This window comes from Sinocyclocheilus anshuiensis, unplaced genomic scaffold, assembly GCF_001515605.1.
Source record: "Sinocyclocheilus anshuiensis isolate Anshui unplaced genomic scaffold, SAMN03320099.WGS_v1.1 scaffold1185, whole genome shotgun sequence".
Lineage (NCBI taxonomy): Eukaryota > Metazoa > Chordata > Actinopteri > Cypriniformes > Cyprinidae > Sinocyclocheilus > Sinocyclocheilus anshuiensis.
Genome location: NW_015548278.1, coordinates 1,115,179 through 1,128,903, shown reverse-complemented (window position 1 = coordinate 1,128,903; position 13,725 = coordinate 1,115,179). Strand labels below are relative to the sequence as shown.

General features: G+C 37.2%; 1 protein-coding gene across 1 annotated transcript in view; it reads right to left on the bottom strand.

The window, feature by feature from the left end:
- LOC107655795 (probable G-protein coupled receptor 158) overlaps positions 1 to 7,219 on the bottom strand; it is a gene marked incomplete at its 3' end in the record, with an annotated part of 18,618 nt that extends 11,399 nt beyond the window's left edge. Inside the window, exon 1 of the mRNA XM_016443374.1 lies at positions 6,012 to 7,219. Within this exon, the coding sequence (XP_016298860.1) occupies positions 6,012 to 6,856 (845 nt within the window). The remainder of the gene's footprint in view (positions 1 to 6,011) is intronic.
- Positions 7,220 to 13,725: the final 6,506 nt, after the last annotated feature.

Below are 13,725 nucleotides of genomic sequence, written 5' to 3'. Positions count from 1 at the left end.
TTTTGTTTTGGGGGTGTACTAGAACAGGCTCTCATACTAGGTTGTTCGAAAAACACATTATTTTTCACATATTTTACATTATTATAACACCTCTCTCCCCAGTCTGGCATGAACGGCCTGTATGAAGAGTTCCTGTATCAAATGAAGGCCCGCCTTCTGAAATCGAAATGTGCTGTGATTGGTTAGCTGGGCCAGTGTGTGTTGTGATTGGCACCACTTGGCGCCTGGTCGGGAAATGTCATTCCCCTTACCATAGCCGCCTGCAAGCTTCAGTGTAAATACTGCATCAAAATCAAATAAATTTGAGTGCGATTTAAACCCGGATGATTGTAACCACTCTAAGTTCGTCTGCCTTTAGAAAGCTAGCGTGTTTCCTTCTGATCTTTTTTATGCTCAAACAGCAACATTATAGACTAACTAAAGTTGAAAAAGTGAAAAAGCATAATAGGACCCCTTTAAATCTACAACATTAAAAAAAACATAAAATATTACATCAAGTAAGCACAGAATCAACTTTGCGCTGCTGCGCACGATCGCGTCAAGGATCAGACAAATATACAAGTGCATCTTGAAAAGCGGATGTTTTGGAAAGTGCTAAGCTACGTTCTTGTGCGTTTTTTAGATCTAGTGGTTTAGATGAAAATAAAATCAAAGGCGCCTTTAGCCCCGTTGTACCCTATATACAGGTACATCTCAATAAATTAGAATGTCGTGGGAAAGATAATTTATTTCAGTAATTCAACTCGTATATATATATATATATATATATATATACATATATAATTAAGTGTACTTTGTTTTTTTTACAATGGTACAATGACATGACATAAATTCCCTATATTTTCCTAATAAGAAACTGAGAGTTATTTTTCTTTGCTGAAGTTGTCAGTCTTAGAGATCAGTAAATATCTTATCATAGATACAAAATTGAAGCAATTTACTTATAAATTATTTTTACCTTTACCTTGTAAAGGAACATTGGCTGAAGAGATAGTGTTTGTTGATGGGATTGGGTTATTGCAATGGGGTAAGGGCTGAAATGTGAGGGTACAAAGAGATGCCGTGGCTGCGCTCGCTGACATTAAAGACTTTGATAACGGCCGACAGTACTCGATGGAATGACCCCGATGTCAAAGCACAGAAGACAAGCAGGGTCTTGAGTCACATTAGCCAAAACTCATCCTGTCAACCTAATGCATTTCCCTCACATTTCCCTCATTTTGTTTCCTTAAATAAGAAGCACAACATGACATTGAGATCATACTAAAACATAATGCTTCAGTGCACTTGATTTATTAAGAGGATGCTTTTAAGATCGTCTGCCATTCAATAGACATGTGCCTTGAAGCTAGCTGAGGATCTGTCGCTGCCTGAACAAATACTAAAAATTACTCTATGCTTCGTCCATCCATATTTCATGAAGTCCACGGCAGAATGACAGCTTGCTCTTTAGAGAGTATGTATAGCAGTCTCCTGTTTCATTCTGCAGGTTTTGTTGGCTAATTGAATTTTATCCAACTGTCTTCCTTTCTTTTTGGACTACATTAGCATAACAGCGCTCGTGGCGAGATCCTGCTTCACGTTAGATGAAAAGAGGTGACATCCGTCTCCATGCGTTTTCTTTTTAATGAGCTCTCGCTTTTTTATGCCAAACTGAAATTCAATTCAAACCGAGCAGAACAGCAAGAAACCGTGTTCACACTAATTCCAGCTAACACAGGAAATGGACGGATTTCTCCCAAAGGACTCGATTTGTTCAGACAAGAGGTCAGATAGGACGTCAATATTAACAGTAGCCATTTTCAGTGCATTCATATTACCTATGTTCTGAATGGAATACCAGTTAAACTGCACTGTATACACTATATACTGTCTACTATTTTGAAAATGACTTCATTTCTTGTAATTTCGGCAGTGTAACTTTATATCTTATTATTTTATATTTTAAATCTAATATTAAAGTATTACCGGTCAAAAGTGGGTCAAAGATGCATCAAATTAAACTTACAAAAGTGATTTTTATAAACATAGAAAAAAATATTACTTGCAAGTAAAGTGTCTACTTTAATGTTTCAAATAACTTCTGTGAAAATAAAATGTCAAAATACGAGTTAATAATGTTCCATTGTCATTCAGCATAACATATATATTTATGTACAAATGAAACAACATACTTATTATGACATGTACTTATTAAAATATATAACATAAAATGTGATCATACTAAATTGTATGATATTTAAAATTATTAAAAACTGACAAATGGGTAAAAGCTAGTGGTTTGAGAGATAGTGGCACAGATTGGTAAAGATTTAAAATGATAATTAATTTATTTTGGTGGGGCTCTTTTTAATGTCATCTAATGATTCTTGTTCTAAATATGCCTGACAGGATTTTTGGTATGTAAACTATTGCTACACTGAATGACATTTTAGTGGACGTGTTCTGTAAATCATGGTAAAAATGTATTATAGTCTTTATTTTATTTTATTATATTTTATTTTATTTTTATTTTATGATATTGCTCAGGTGGATGGATGAATGAATGAATACAACATAAAACATTCTAATGTATAGAAAAATTAAAGCTGTATTAAACTTTTGTATTGTTTTGATGCTTGCAAACCCCTTGAAAACCCATATTGGAAAACAAATAGGAACATGATGTTACAGAATAGGCACTGTCTCTTTAAGACTAACATGTCAGTAGTAATTGGCCTATTCCTAACTCAGGCTCCCTTGGGCTCTTGGCAGGAGCTTGTAGGGCAGAGGACCTACAGCCCATGTGGGTTATAATAGGACATTGTGGATTTGTGTGTCCCCAGAGGCCCCTGGCAGACCAGACAGCCTTAATAGAGTTCACTTTTCTCTCCATCCAACCCTCACTCACATCTGACAAAGGAGAAAGATTGCAAGCTCTGGTAACTTTAGATCTATTTAATGTACACAAACAGTTATTTAAATACGAATGAGGGGGCAAATCTTAATCTTACACCAAACTATTACATTCTAAAGAATTGTGAAGTTCCAAAATTATTGTAGCACTTTGGGGATAGTACTCCAGCTTGCAAATCAAGGTCTATATGGTTGCAGTTGTGAAAGAACTGAGAAATGCATTTCTAAGTTCAAAAGAAAATCTCCCATTACACTTTGAGAGAAATCAACACATACAGTAAATGCACAGCTACATAAAATAGAGGCATCTGTGAGAGAAGGACAAGAAAGCCTTCACCATGCAAACAATTATTGTGGCTCATCAGGAACCAAGAAGTAAAATTAATTTAAATCTTCTAGAATGGTTTGCCACTGTGTTTCATTATCTCATGAGCACTCCGCATTTGATAATTAGTCCTATACCAGACAACTGCTTAGAATCAGCAAACTCTTTTCCAATTATTTAGAAAAAACAGCAGCCTCAGATCCTATTAATTTTCTAATAATCGCGTAAAAACTTGGGAGAGACCCAGTCTTTTAATATATATATATATATATATATATATATATAGTGTTACAAATTTTAACATATATCATGGATTATAACATATATCATGGATTATTACTTAATAAAAAAATAAATAAATAAAAATAAAAAAAAAATAACTCTCTCTCTTTATTTATTCCTTCTCTTTCTAGCTTGTACTTATTTGAACAATGTCTAAGAACTTGGTATTACAACCACTTCCTGTGTCTGTTTGCCTCTTAAGAAGAATCGCTTTATGTATCCCCCAATTGTAAGTCGCTTTGGATAAAAGCGTCTGCTAAATGACTAAATGTAAATGTAAATGTAATAATAATAATAATTTAATAAATAAATAAAAAAAACTTAATAAATAATCCATATAATCTATAATATTATGTTTTTGGAGAGTTGAACAACATGAACATTTTACAATTAAACTAGCATAATCTTGTCATAAAATTTTATATTTTAAAAGATATTGCTGTTTCACGTATACTTTTCTGCATATTTCTACATGTTGTTTGAACCATATGGATTTTTCATTTAATTCTTTTACTCTTCATTAGGAAATCAGACCATTGTGCCACACTGACTTTATGCCTCCAAGAAATATCAAAATGCATGTTTTCAAAATTAATAACATGCAAGAGTTTTATTCAATTCACAGTATGTATGAATTGCATTTTTTAATACATTAATAGATCCTGACAAAATAATGAACATCACATCATTGACCCTTGGGCCAATAAGCAGCCACCCAGAACAACCTATCAATACCCTAGAAACCACAGACAACCCTAGCAACCATATGGCAGCATTCTAAAATCACTCAGAACACCTTAGCAACCATGTAATGATATTCTGCCAACCAACCACAACACCCTCAAATTGTGTGGCGGTGAGCACCGCTCTCAGTTTGTCCAAAAAAGAACAAACCTACTTACTAATCATCATACATGTGCTCTACATGTCCATTAGCTCAAGTTACACCAGATAATGGAATTTGTCAAAGTGAAGAAAGACTCAACTAGATGTAATTAACTTTTCACCTGCATGACCCAGACATTTCGCTTCATAAATATCAGGTTGTCCATGATGTCTAAATTTAAAATTCCGACATGCAAGATTAAACTAAAAATGTCAGATGTATGAGATGTACCTCTATTTTGCTGTTGTACATCTTTCATTATTTATTCATTATTGTATTGACTGAAAGGTATCCTGGGAGTGAAAACTGGAGACATTGCTTTAGAGAACACCCCTTCCCCCCTCCATTGCCCCTTTATACATATAGGTGGCAAAGAGTGGGCCTAAAGACAACAGGATGGATCTACCTTTATGTCACAGCCAGCAAGTGTTTCGGAATTCACTACCCAGGGGATACAAGCCATCATAAGACGAAGCCTTGGCCAAATATCGACCTGCGCAGGGAGGTTACAAATTACAGCATAACTACTGAACAAACCCAGAGAGACACTGGCTTCCGCTGGCTTTGCTTATTTAGACGACAGACTGGAGAATTTGAAGATGGCAGATATAAACGGAAACACCATTTTTGCCATACGCTGCAAATTGAGCTTGGTCCGTGAATTGTTACATACCACAGTCCAACTATAAAATAAATGCATTCAAGTCAATCACATCATAGATGATGATTCACACAAAAATCAAAAGAACTTATAACGAACAATCGTGGCGTCTATGGTACTGGTACCCGTGGGATTAATTAGTAAACAGGATTCTATTCCTATTCCTGTCTCTGAGCTCCAGTGTTATCGGCGCCCCTTAACTCATCTTTGAACTGAGTCGAGAATCCTTGTACACAACATCTCCACCATGTTAGCCTGATCAGTCTAATCATCTCCAATAACCGTGGTTGTATATTGAGAAGCGAGCTGATTGTTCGGGGGCCATGGGGTTTCTTGCTATGCAACCAGCATTGGTTATTTTTAGAAGCACTCTCTACACCTGCAGTGATGGTTTGTCATACTAACCAATAACATCCGAAGGATAAAATACAAATATGTGAACAATAAGACTATGAAAAACAATTATTGCTACTGCATTAGGTAACGTTGCAATTTTGTAATAATGGACATTGTTTGGACACACTCAACTCTGACCGATAACAGAATATGTCCTGATTGAAATGCACACTGAAACATGCATTTAAACTTTTTTTTTTGTATTGTAAGAACTATAGAAATCAACTTGAATTAATTATAATAATGATTTAATTTGCTAAATTAAAAAAAAGACTAATTCCTACTAAACAGAACATAGTAATCCTCATAATAACAGATTCTGTGTGGATAATCTGCAATGTAAAAAAAATAATTTTCAAAGTTGTAAATAAAGATTATTTGATTATGTTTTACACATTTATGTGTTCACATTTAATTCAGTGTGTTACTTGCTCTTTCTTTATAATTGTTTGTGAAATTTGGCAATTTCTGAGTAAAAATTATTTCTATACCATTTATTTTTTTCTGTGTGCATTAATCATGTAGTAGGCCTACACAAACTGAACAATCCATGTTATCAAAGTTACCTGAAGTCTGGATTCCGGTTGGGTTTAAGGCCATAGAAGCCAGCAGAGAGTGTCATGAGCCATTTGGGAATGAAATTCCCATTTTTACACTCCAGATACGGAGCTGACCAGTGAATCTGAGTTTTGTCGGTAATATAACTTTCTCCATTGCGCACAGACGCGTCAAAAGAGGCAACATCTTGACTCGGCACTCGTTTTTGGAGATGGGTCTTCTTTTTATGTTTATGCTCATGGTACCACTCGGTATCAGCCGTTCTGTTTTTCAGTATATGGTGGGCAGTGCTGGATAAATCCTGGAGAATGATCTCTCCACCTGCCCGTGTGGCCTGAAGGTAAACAGGTGGCCCTTCAGGAGGGGACTCGGTGCTCAAGGTGACCACTGCTCGATGGATCTTGAGGTCTCCCTCCAGGATACTCCTGACCAGAGCGTGGTACCACTCCATATCGCGTCTGGGGCTGTGATGTCTGGACTTGTTCGTTCGTAGGACCATGTTGAGGAAGTTTGTGGCGTGAAGAACCGTGTCCAGGACGCTGCGCATGGCGTGATGCGCGTCTCCGCGCGTCCTGCCCCGCGACACCGCCAGCTCATATCTCCTGGAGCAGCTGGCGTGTTTTAAGGTGGAGGAATCCCCCGTGTGCAGAAACGCAGTCACCACTCTGGGTACCTGTTCCTCAGTCTTCAGCGCTAAACCCGAATGGGGTTTCCGGAGGTGCGCTTGCTGATTGCTGTGCGTATTGTAAATGGGTAGCTTTGCTTTTAGGTCCCGATCGTGTTCCACATATCTATAATTTGATCCTATAACAAATCCCACTTGCAAGAGTAACGATATCCGGATTATGGCCATATCCTTCAGTCCAGCTCTTTTACCTTACCAGCTTCAGTTCACCAATTCTGATGCGAGAAATCACAGCTGGAGTGAATCAAATCAGCACAGCATTTTCACCTGTGGATTTTCACGCATTTCTGATACCTGATTCCTGGCCAGAAGACTATTCTAGTTATTGCATCGGTAATCCCTTTCCCCTCAGGTACATTGGCGTTGTTTGTGTAAGTGATGCTGGCTCGGTCTTGTATCTCCTAGCAGGAGCGCAGCAGATGTGCAGGATCCCCGACGCTCTCCTCCCAATATGATGCTGGACCACAACAGACGTGATCGAATGAGAGGGAAAAGAAATCCTATTTATCGGAGGCAGGGATAAGTACTTCACACTTGGATGACAAACACACTCCGCCCTCTTTCGTCCACTCCAGTCTTAAAGCATGAGAACGGCAGAAACCATTTGCTATAACATCTAGAGATGTCCGATTCGCGTAGGAATCGTTCATTGAATCGGTTATTTTAAACGAAGTATTTGAACCGGTTCGCAGATCAGACTCGTTCGGTCAGAGCGCTTATCCAGTTCACGGGTTACGAATCGGCTGCATTGAACTGAACTGAACTGTTCGAAAGAACCGATTCTTCTTCATCACCTTATAGGGTTTGGGAAAGTGCCCTTGATTGGTGTATGGTCTTTTCTGCTGTCAGTCATTTGACGGAGGGCGTGTTTGTAGAACTGAAGGAGCTATCCAGTGCTGAAAGGAGAAAAACACACATTGAAAAAAACTATGCTACATCACATTAAGGTTTCGGGTTTCGGTAAAAATAGACGCTCGACGAGCAGGAGTACATGTATAACAGCTCTGCTATAAACATACTGCATAAATGTCAACAGAGCGACGTTGTTTAAATTATGAGCTCGTATTGAGAGGCAACAATAAAAACGAATTGCCGTGGTTGTTCAACTTAATAAACAGAACGCCTTCTTGTTTTCCGTCTGCGCTGTTGTTTCGATTGTTGGTCAATTACAGAAGTATGACGGACGTTTTTCGCCGTTGTCGTGTCTCGCTGTTATTTCTAAACTCGTCTCGTTAAGACGCCCTTAGCTGTTCAAAACGTGCCTTAAAACCCCTGCGTAACTTCGGCTTCATACCGTTGCGCACCATCGCGCTGTTTTTAATTGTTGGTCTATGACATGTGTCAGACGGACGTCTTTGGTAGCGTCGCGTCGTGTCTACCTGTCTACATGTTCAGCGTCTCGCGTTAAAATAGTTTTTTTTATTATTTATTTATATATGTATTTATTTTTTTCAGACGCCAGTCGAGTTAAAATAGTGCTCGAGCACCGCATCTCGAGATTTTCCATCATGTTGCGTTCCGTCTGGTTGTTTCTGATACAGACACATTCCCACTGTGTCCTCGCGTTTTGTCTGTGCCTTTGTTTATTTTGGTCTTTGTAGAAATGCGTCAGACGGACGTCTTGGACTTTGGATGCGGTCACGCTGTTACTTAAGCGTCGCGTCAAGTTTTAAACAGTTTCAAAACGCGTCTCCACCACGCTGTTTGAACGCAAGACTGCGTCCTGTGCGAACGGCCCCTAACGCTGATTTAAATACAAATTTCAAGTCAATGCTGTGATACCTATCAAGCATTCATTCTTGAATTAAACATAGCCTACACAAGCTGGACAGAGCTGTTTGCTTCGAGGAGACTTCGAGTGCGCAACACTGCTTGTCGCTCACTGGGGGAAATACTGCAGTGAAGCGAACAGCACAGGATGAATGCATGCGACTGCGTGAGGATGTGAATCATGGTGCAATATGAGTCATCACTGCACGAGCGCTTAATCCAGATCTGTAAACAATGAGATGTTCAGAACGGATTCGTGCGTCAGGGGCGCAAATGACTCGAGCGTCTAAATGAACTGCATCGGCACACAGAGCAAACAATCGTGATGCCGTCACTCTCTTCAGAGGTACACGGCTCCAGCTTACCAAAGGTCCTCATAGAAATTGTCTCTGAACCATATGTTCATAAATGGAAATATATGCACGTTATCAGTAAATCGAAATCTGACAAGATCATTTGGCATTGCTATAATATACAGATCAGATATCCAAGCATGGTGCATGTTAACTTAGCTCCTGACAGGAATTATTTAAAAGGGGCTTCTCACATGGGGAATCTTCACAAGGGCTATATAGATCAATTATATAGTAATTGTTGTAATTAGAAGGTTCTGAGTCAAATGTCTGACTACAAATGCTTGTTTTCTGTGGCAGTGACCTAGTATTTTTTGTTTCAAACACCTCAATTGGGATATTATTATCCTCCAAAACAAACAATGCAATATCATCATATCAACATCAAATGTGCAATATCATTGGAATACAGTAGCTCTTAAGTCATTCATTTTTTAAATTTAGATGAAAAGCCAATTTTTTTGTTGTTATTATTTTAGATATATATCAAATGACAACTTGCTGCATAAGTGTGGAAGCACGTTTCTACCAAGTGTGTAAATTAACTTTTTTTTTTCTCTCTCTGGGCTCTAATGAGAATATTCAGTGGGATTTTCGTAGACAAAACATTGAGTAAATAAACTTAAAAATATAACCTACACTGAGTGTGTTAGCTAGCCTTGTAACCCCTATTTTAAATCACACTTTTAACAATATTCGGTACTTAAACTGGACACGACACAACATACTCAGCTTTCGGCAAGCTTTTATTTGATATGCTCTGGCTTCCAAAATTTAGCAGAATGCAGTTTATTTGCCAATGCATTAGGTTACTTTGCCTTTTCTTGAATTGGTTGTTTAACAAAAACTGTAATTTCTTACAGAAAAGATTAATTATTCTTCATGTATTTTTAACTTTCATTTATTTATTTATTTATATGCATTTATTAATTTTATATTTGTTTATTTCCACATGTACACTGTAAAAAAAAATTTGAAGTAGTAAATAAAACAGATTATTGGGTTATGTTTTACAAGTAAATACTGTTTCAGTTTTCTACTTCAAAATTTTACATTTAAATCAATGTGTTACTTGCCATTTCTTTGTCATTTTTTTACATTTACGATCTGACTTTTAAAAAAAGATGCTAGCAAGTAGTAATACTGTCCAAATTGCTATGGCATATTGCAGATCAACTGAAGAGTTCTTTTCACAGATACTAGCCTTTTTTGAGTAAAATTATATCCAATTTTACAAGTTCACCTCCATGACAGTGTGACACTAAAACCCCAAAGAATTATGGTAAAATTGATTTAAACAGCTTTAGAGCTTAAATCATATCTGTATACAATTAACAATCTAGATATGTAAAATGTATATAGAATATAGCTTCTGAGATGATTGGCTCCTCACTTGATACACTGTAAAAATTGGTAACCTACAATTGTTACCTTCAAGAGTTCATTCTAAATTCTGATTTTCCCTGTTAAAATTAGTTTTGTTGATATCAATTATTGTATTTGGGTTGATTCTGCAATATTAAATATTATTTTTGACTTGATTAAAACCAATTAATTTAGATGTTACCATAGGATAAAATTTTTTCAGTGTACATTCAAAATAAAAATTAACGCATTAACGATCTTATGGGACTGTTGTGTAACCTGTTTTATAGAGGCGAGGTGTTCAAGACTAAACTTCTGTGAGTCGTTCCTCCCCTCTGTTTCTTTGTCTTTTTAAGGAGTTTATAGAGTGTCATCATATCATATGCAGGCAGGAGGCAGAGAGAAGACAGGAGATACCAGGTGTGACTGTGTGGCCACAGAGGGGTGTCAGACCCTTATAAACAACCTGACCAGGTGCATTTGGCAGCCATGGGGGTAGAATATGTCCATTTGCTGTAACATCTGCTGCACCTTACACTTTTTAATAATGAACAGTGTATACAATAATTTAACATTGAACAATCTAGCCTTCTAGAATAAAAGTAATCTTGACAAACAGAGCCAGAGATTTCAGTCTTTGCCTATTCAGACAGATAGGAGCTGTACTTGCATGACTGGTGTAAGAATTACAGAACCTCAGACACTTTGATCTTCTGAGACGGACAATACACACACAGTGCATTAACATACAGACATCTGTTTCCACATCTCACTGAGAGAAAATGCGGGAAAACGTCTCTCACATATGCATTGGTTCCTCCTCATCCCCTTCCTTCCCCTCACCCATCCTTCCCTTCACTCAGCTCACTCAGAATGGTCAATAGTAGAATATAATGTTCTACATCAGGTATTTAAGTGAAAACTGCAAGAAGATCAGGGCGATTCTGCAGCCAGAATGAGCCCATAGTATGAAGTGTGTCCAGGTATGCATCTTACTCTTAGATTCATCTTTGAGAATTTGATGTTTTGTATTGATTTGATATCTCTGAATTGGCTATGTAATTGGCATAATACATATTTACCTGACTGATAATAAATTGTTACATTTGTAACATTTATTCTGTTTTACTCTGTAATTATTGACTCTAGTAGATTACATTGTATCCTTGTTACCGCATTTCTTGCGTCAGGTTAGTAACTGACTAAAATTCAGTTGAGATGGAGCATAGGGCACACCAACTGTATTTTAGAGATCCGGCTAACACTTGGTATTAATTCAAGTGTACTTAGATTGTAAGGGCTTATAGGGAATTTCCATTTAGGTCAACTGGATGTTGTTCGACCAACCTAAATAGGGTGAGCCATGACCTCTGTTTGAATACTGTAATGTTACTTTAGCTTAGTGTACATGGGAAACCATGGCATGACCACACCAAAGCTACTATCAGGGAAAGTAATGTTGGTCGGCTTATATCTATAGTAGTGGTCGTGACCTCTGACTAGAAATAATGTTGCTTCATTCAAGTGTATACAAATCTATGGGGGCTAAATAAAAGTACCTTTAGAATGAGCAAGCATAGGAGCGGCCGTCTAAAGTATTAGCCAATTACCTCTGTCTAATAACCAAGACTGACGAGAATGTGATCGTAAGATACGCTAACGGCCGAAGCGATATCTTTGAGCCACATGAGCACCCGAATGAACGAGTACAATAATATTAAAGAATAAATAGAATAATCAGATGTTTAGATATTTTACCCTATAAATGATCAATAATAATTGGCATTCTAACTCAAATGCGAGGTCATAATAAAATGGAGTCAGATTAGATAATAAAATGGAGTCAGATTAGAATTAAACTTAAATCAAATAACTTTGCATGCTGAAAAGACCGAACACGCAAGAAACCTTCAGCCACCATTGGATACCTTCCTTGGGCCAAGTGCGTGGACCTTACACTGGAAAATAGCTGACCAAGATGGCCGCTGAGTGAACTGACTTACCTTAAAAGGATTTGTAAAAATGATAAATTCAGATTAGGACTTTCTTATTTTAGAACTCTCTAAAAGGTTTTGTTCTGGGAATGACTGATATCTGCTATTGTCAAATATTAGGTTTGTGTCCAAAAGCTATCTGGGAGAGTGTACTGCAGTCATATTTGCAAATAGTATATCTTTTTATAGATTCGGAAGTCACAGCTTCTAAAGCAACCACTCAGTTTATTGATAATCTAGAGTTTACATTGGTTATTCCACACTATAAAGTTGCAAATGTACATTACCTTTATGTCATATGACAGCATTATTGTGCTGCTGAGGTATATTCACCTTTCATTCACACCAGTGCCTGGGTTATATTACTTTTTTTTTTTTAATTACATTTTCGAAATTAGGTGAAGAAATTCCTTGTGGAATTTGGGAATTTATTTATTCATTTATTTTAAGTGATATGACATAAGTCTGTAATTCTTAATGTCCAATTGTTATCCTTAGAGTTCCCAATGACATGCTTGAATGAATGATGCTTTCTTAGCAGAGACCACTAATAAACAGCCTATAGGGTGTCAAAATCCCATTATAATTGCATTTTGAGGGTGCATATAAACAAACTCATTGAGAAAACGTGCCTCTACATTTTTGCAAAACTCCAAAAACATACCTATAGAGACAATTCACTGCAGTAACTGAAATGAACACTAAAGGCAGTAAAACTGTTTAAATGGTTAAACTTTAATTCCTTTTCACACAAATTTGGCAGATTATCGATTAATAAAGACTTATTTTTGCATGGTTCCTTGTACAATACTATATTATGACCTCAAAACACTTTTATCATAGAGCATGATTTGTAATGTAATACATTTCAATGTTTTTATCATACAACCATATGAATGGCTTTCTGATGTGGTAAACTTAGTCGGTAGCCCACCTGGTACAGATTGCACTTGAATTGCAGAGCGCTCGGGAACGAGTCCCATGAAATAAGAATCAAGTTGAAGATTTGTAGACTTGTAGAAGCAAGCTACAACGGCATGGTTGGTTCAGCAAATGCATTTTATTTCCCGTTTGTTTTTGTTAACACTGTCAGTTAGGTTTAGGGCATGGTTTAGTTTGGGTGCTGAGTTATATTCAAATGTGATAGAGCATTAACCTTTCAGCACCACTCTCTGAAGTTTCATTTCCGAACTTCCACGACACGTACAACGACCAACTTAATGTCAAATTCACGTTTCAATAGGTTGTTTGCAATCACGTGATTCTGATGAGGCGCGAAATGCAGCTGGAGGGCAAGAAGTGATTTTTCTCCATAGAAATCACTAGCAGAAACTCCAAATGCCTGTGTTTTGCGTTGTTTATGGATGCTCAAATCGGACAAACCGAGAAACCACAAGGAGCTTTTATCGTGTACAAAAATGTGTTGCTCATAAGGGGGGAAAATTCAAGAATTTGACTGAAAAACGCTGGAAAAAGTGGCTTGTAAACCTGCGTCTGCGGTCTGGAGGAGCGAAGCCGGATAATGCTCGTGTGTGCAAATGGTTAATATAAGATA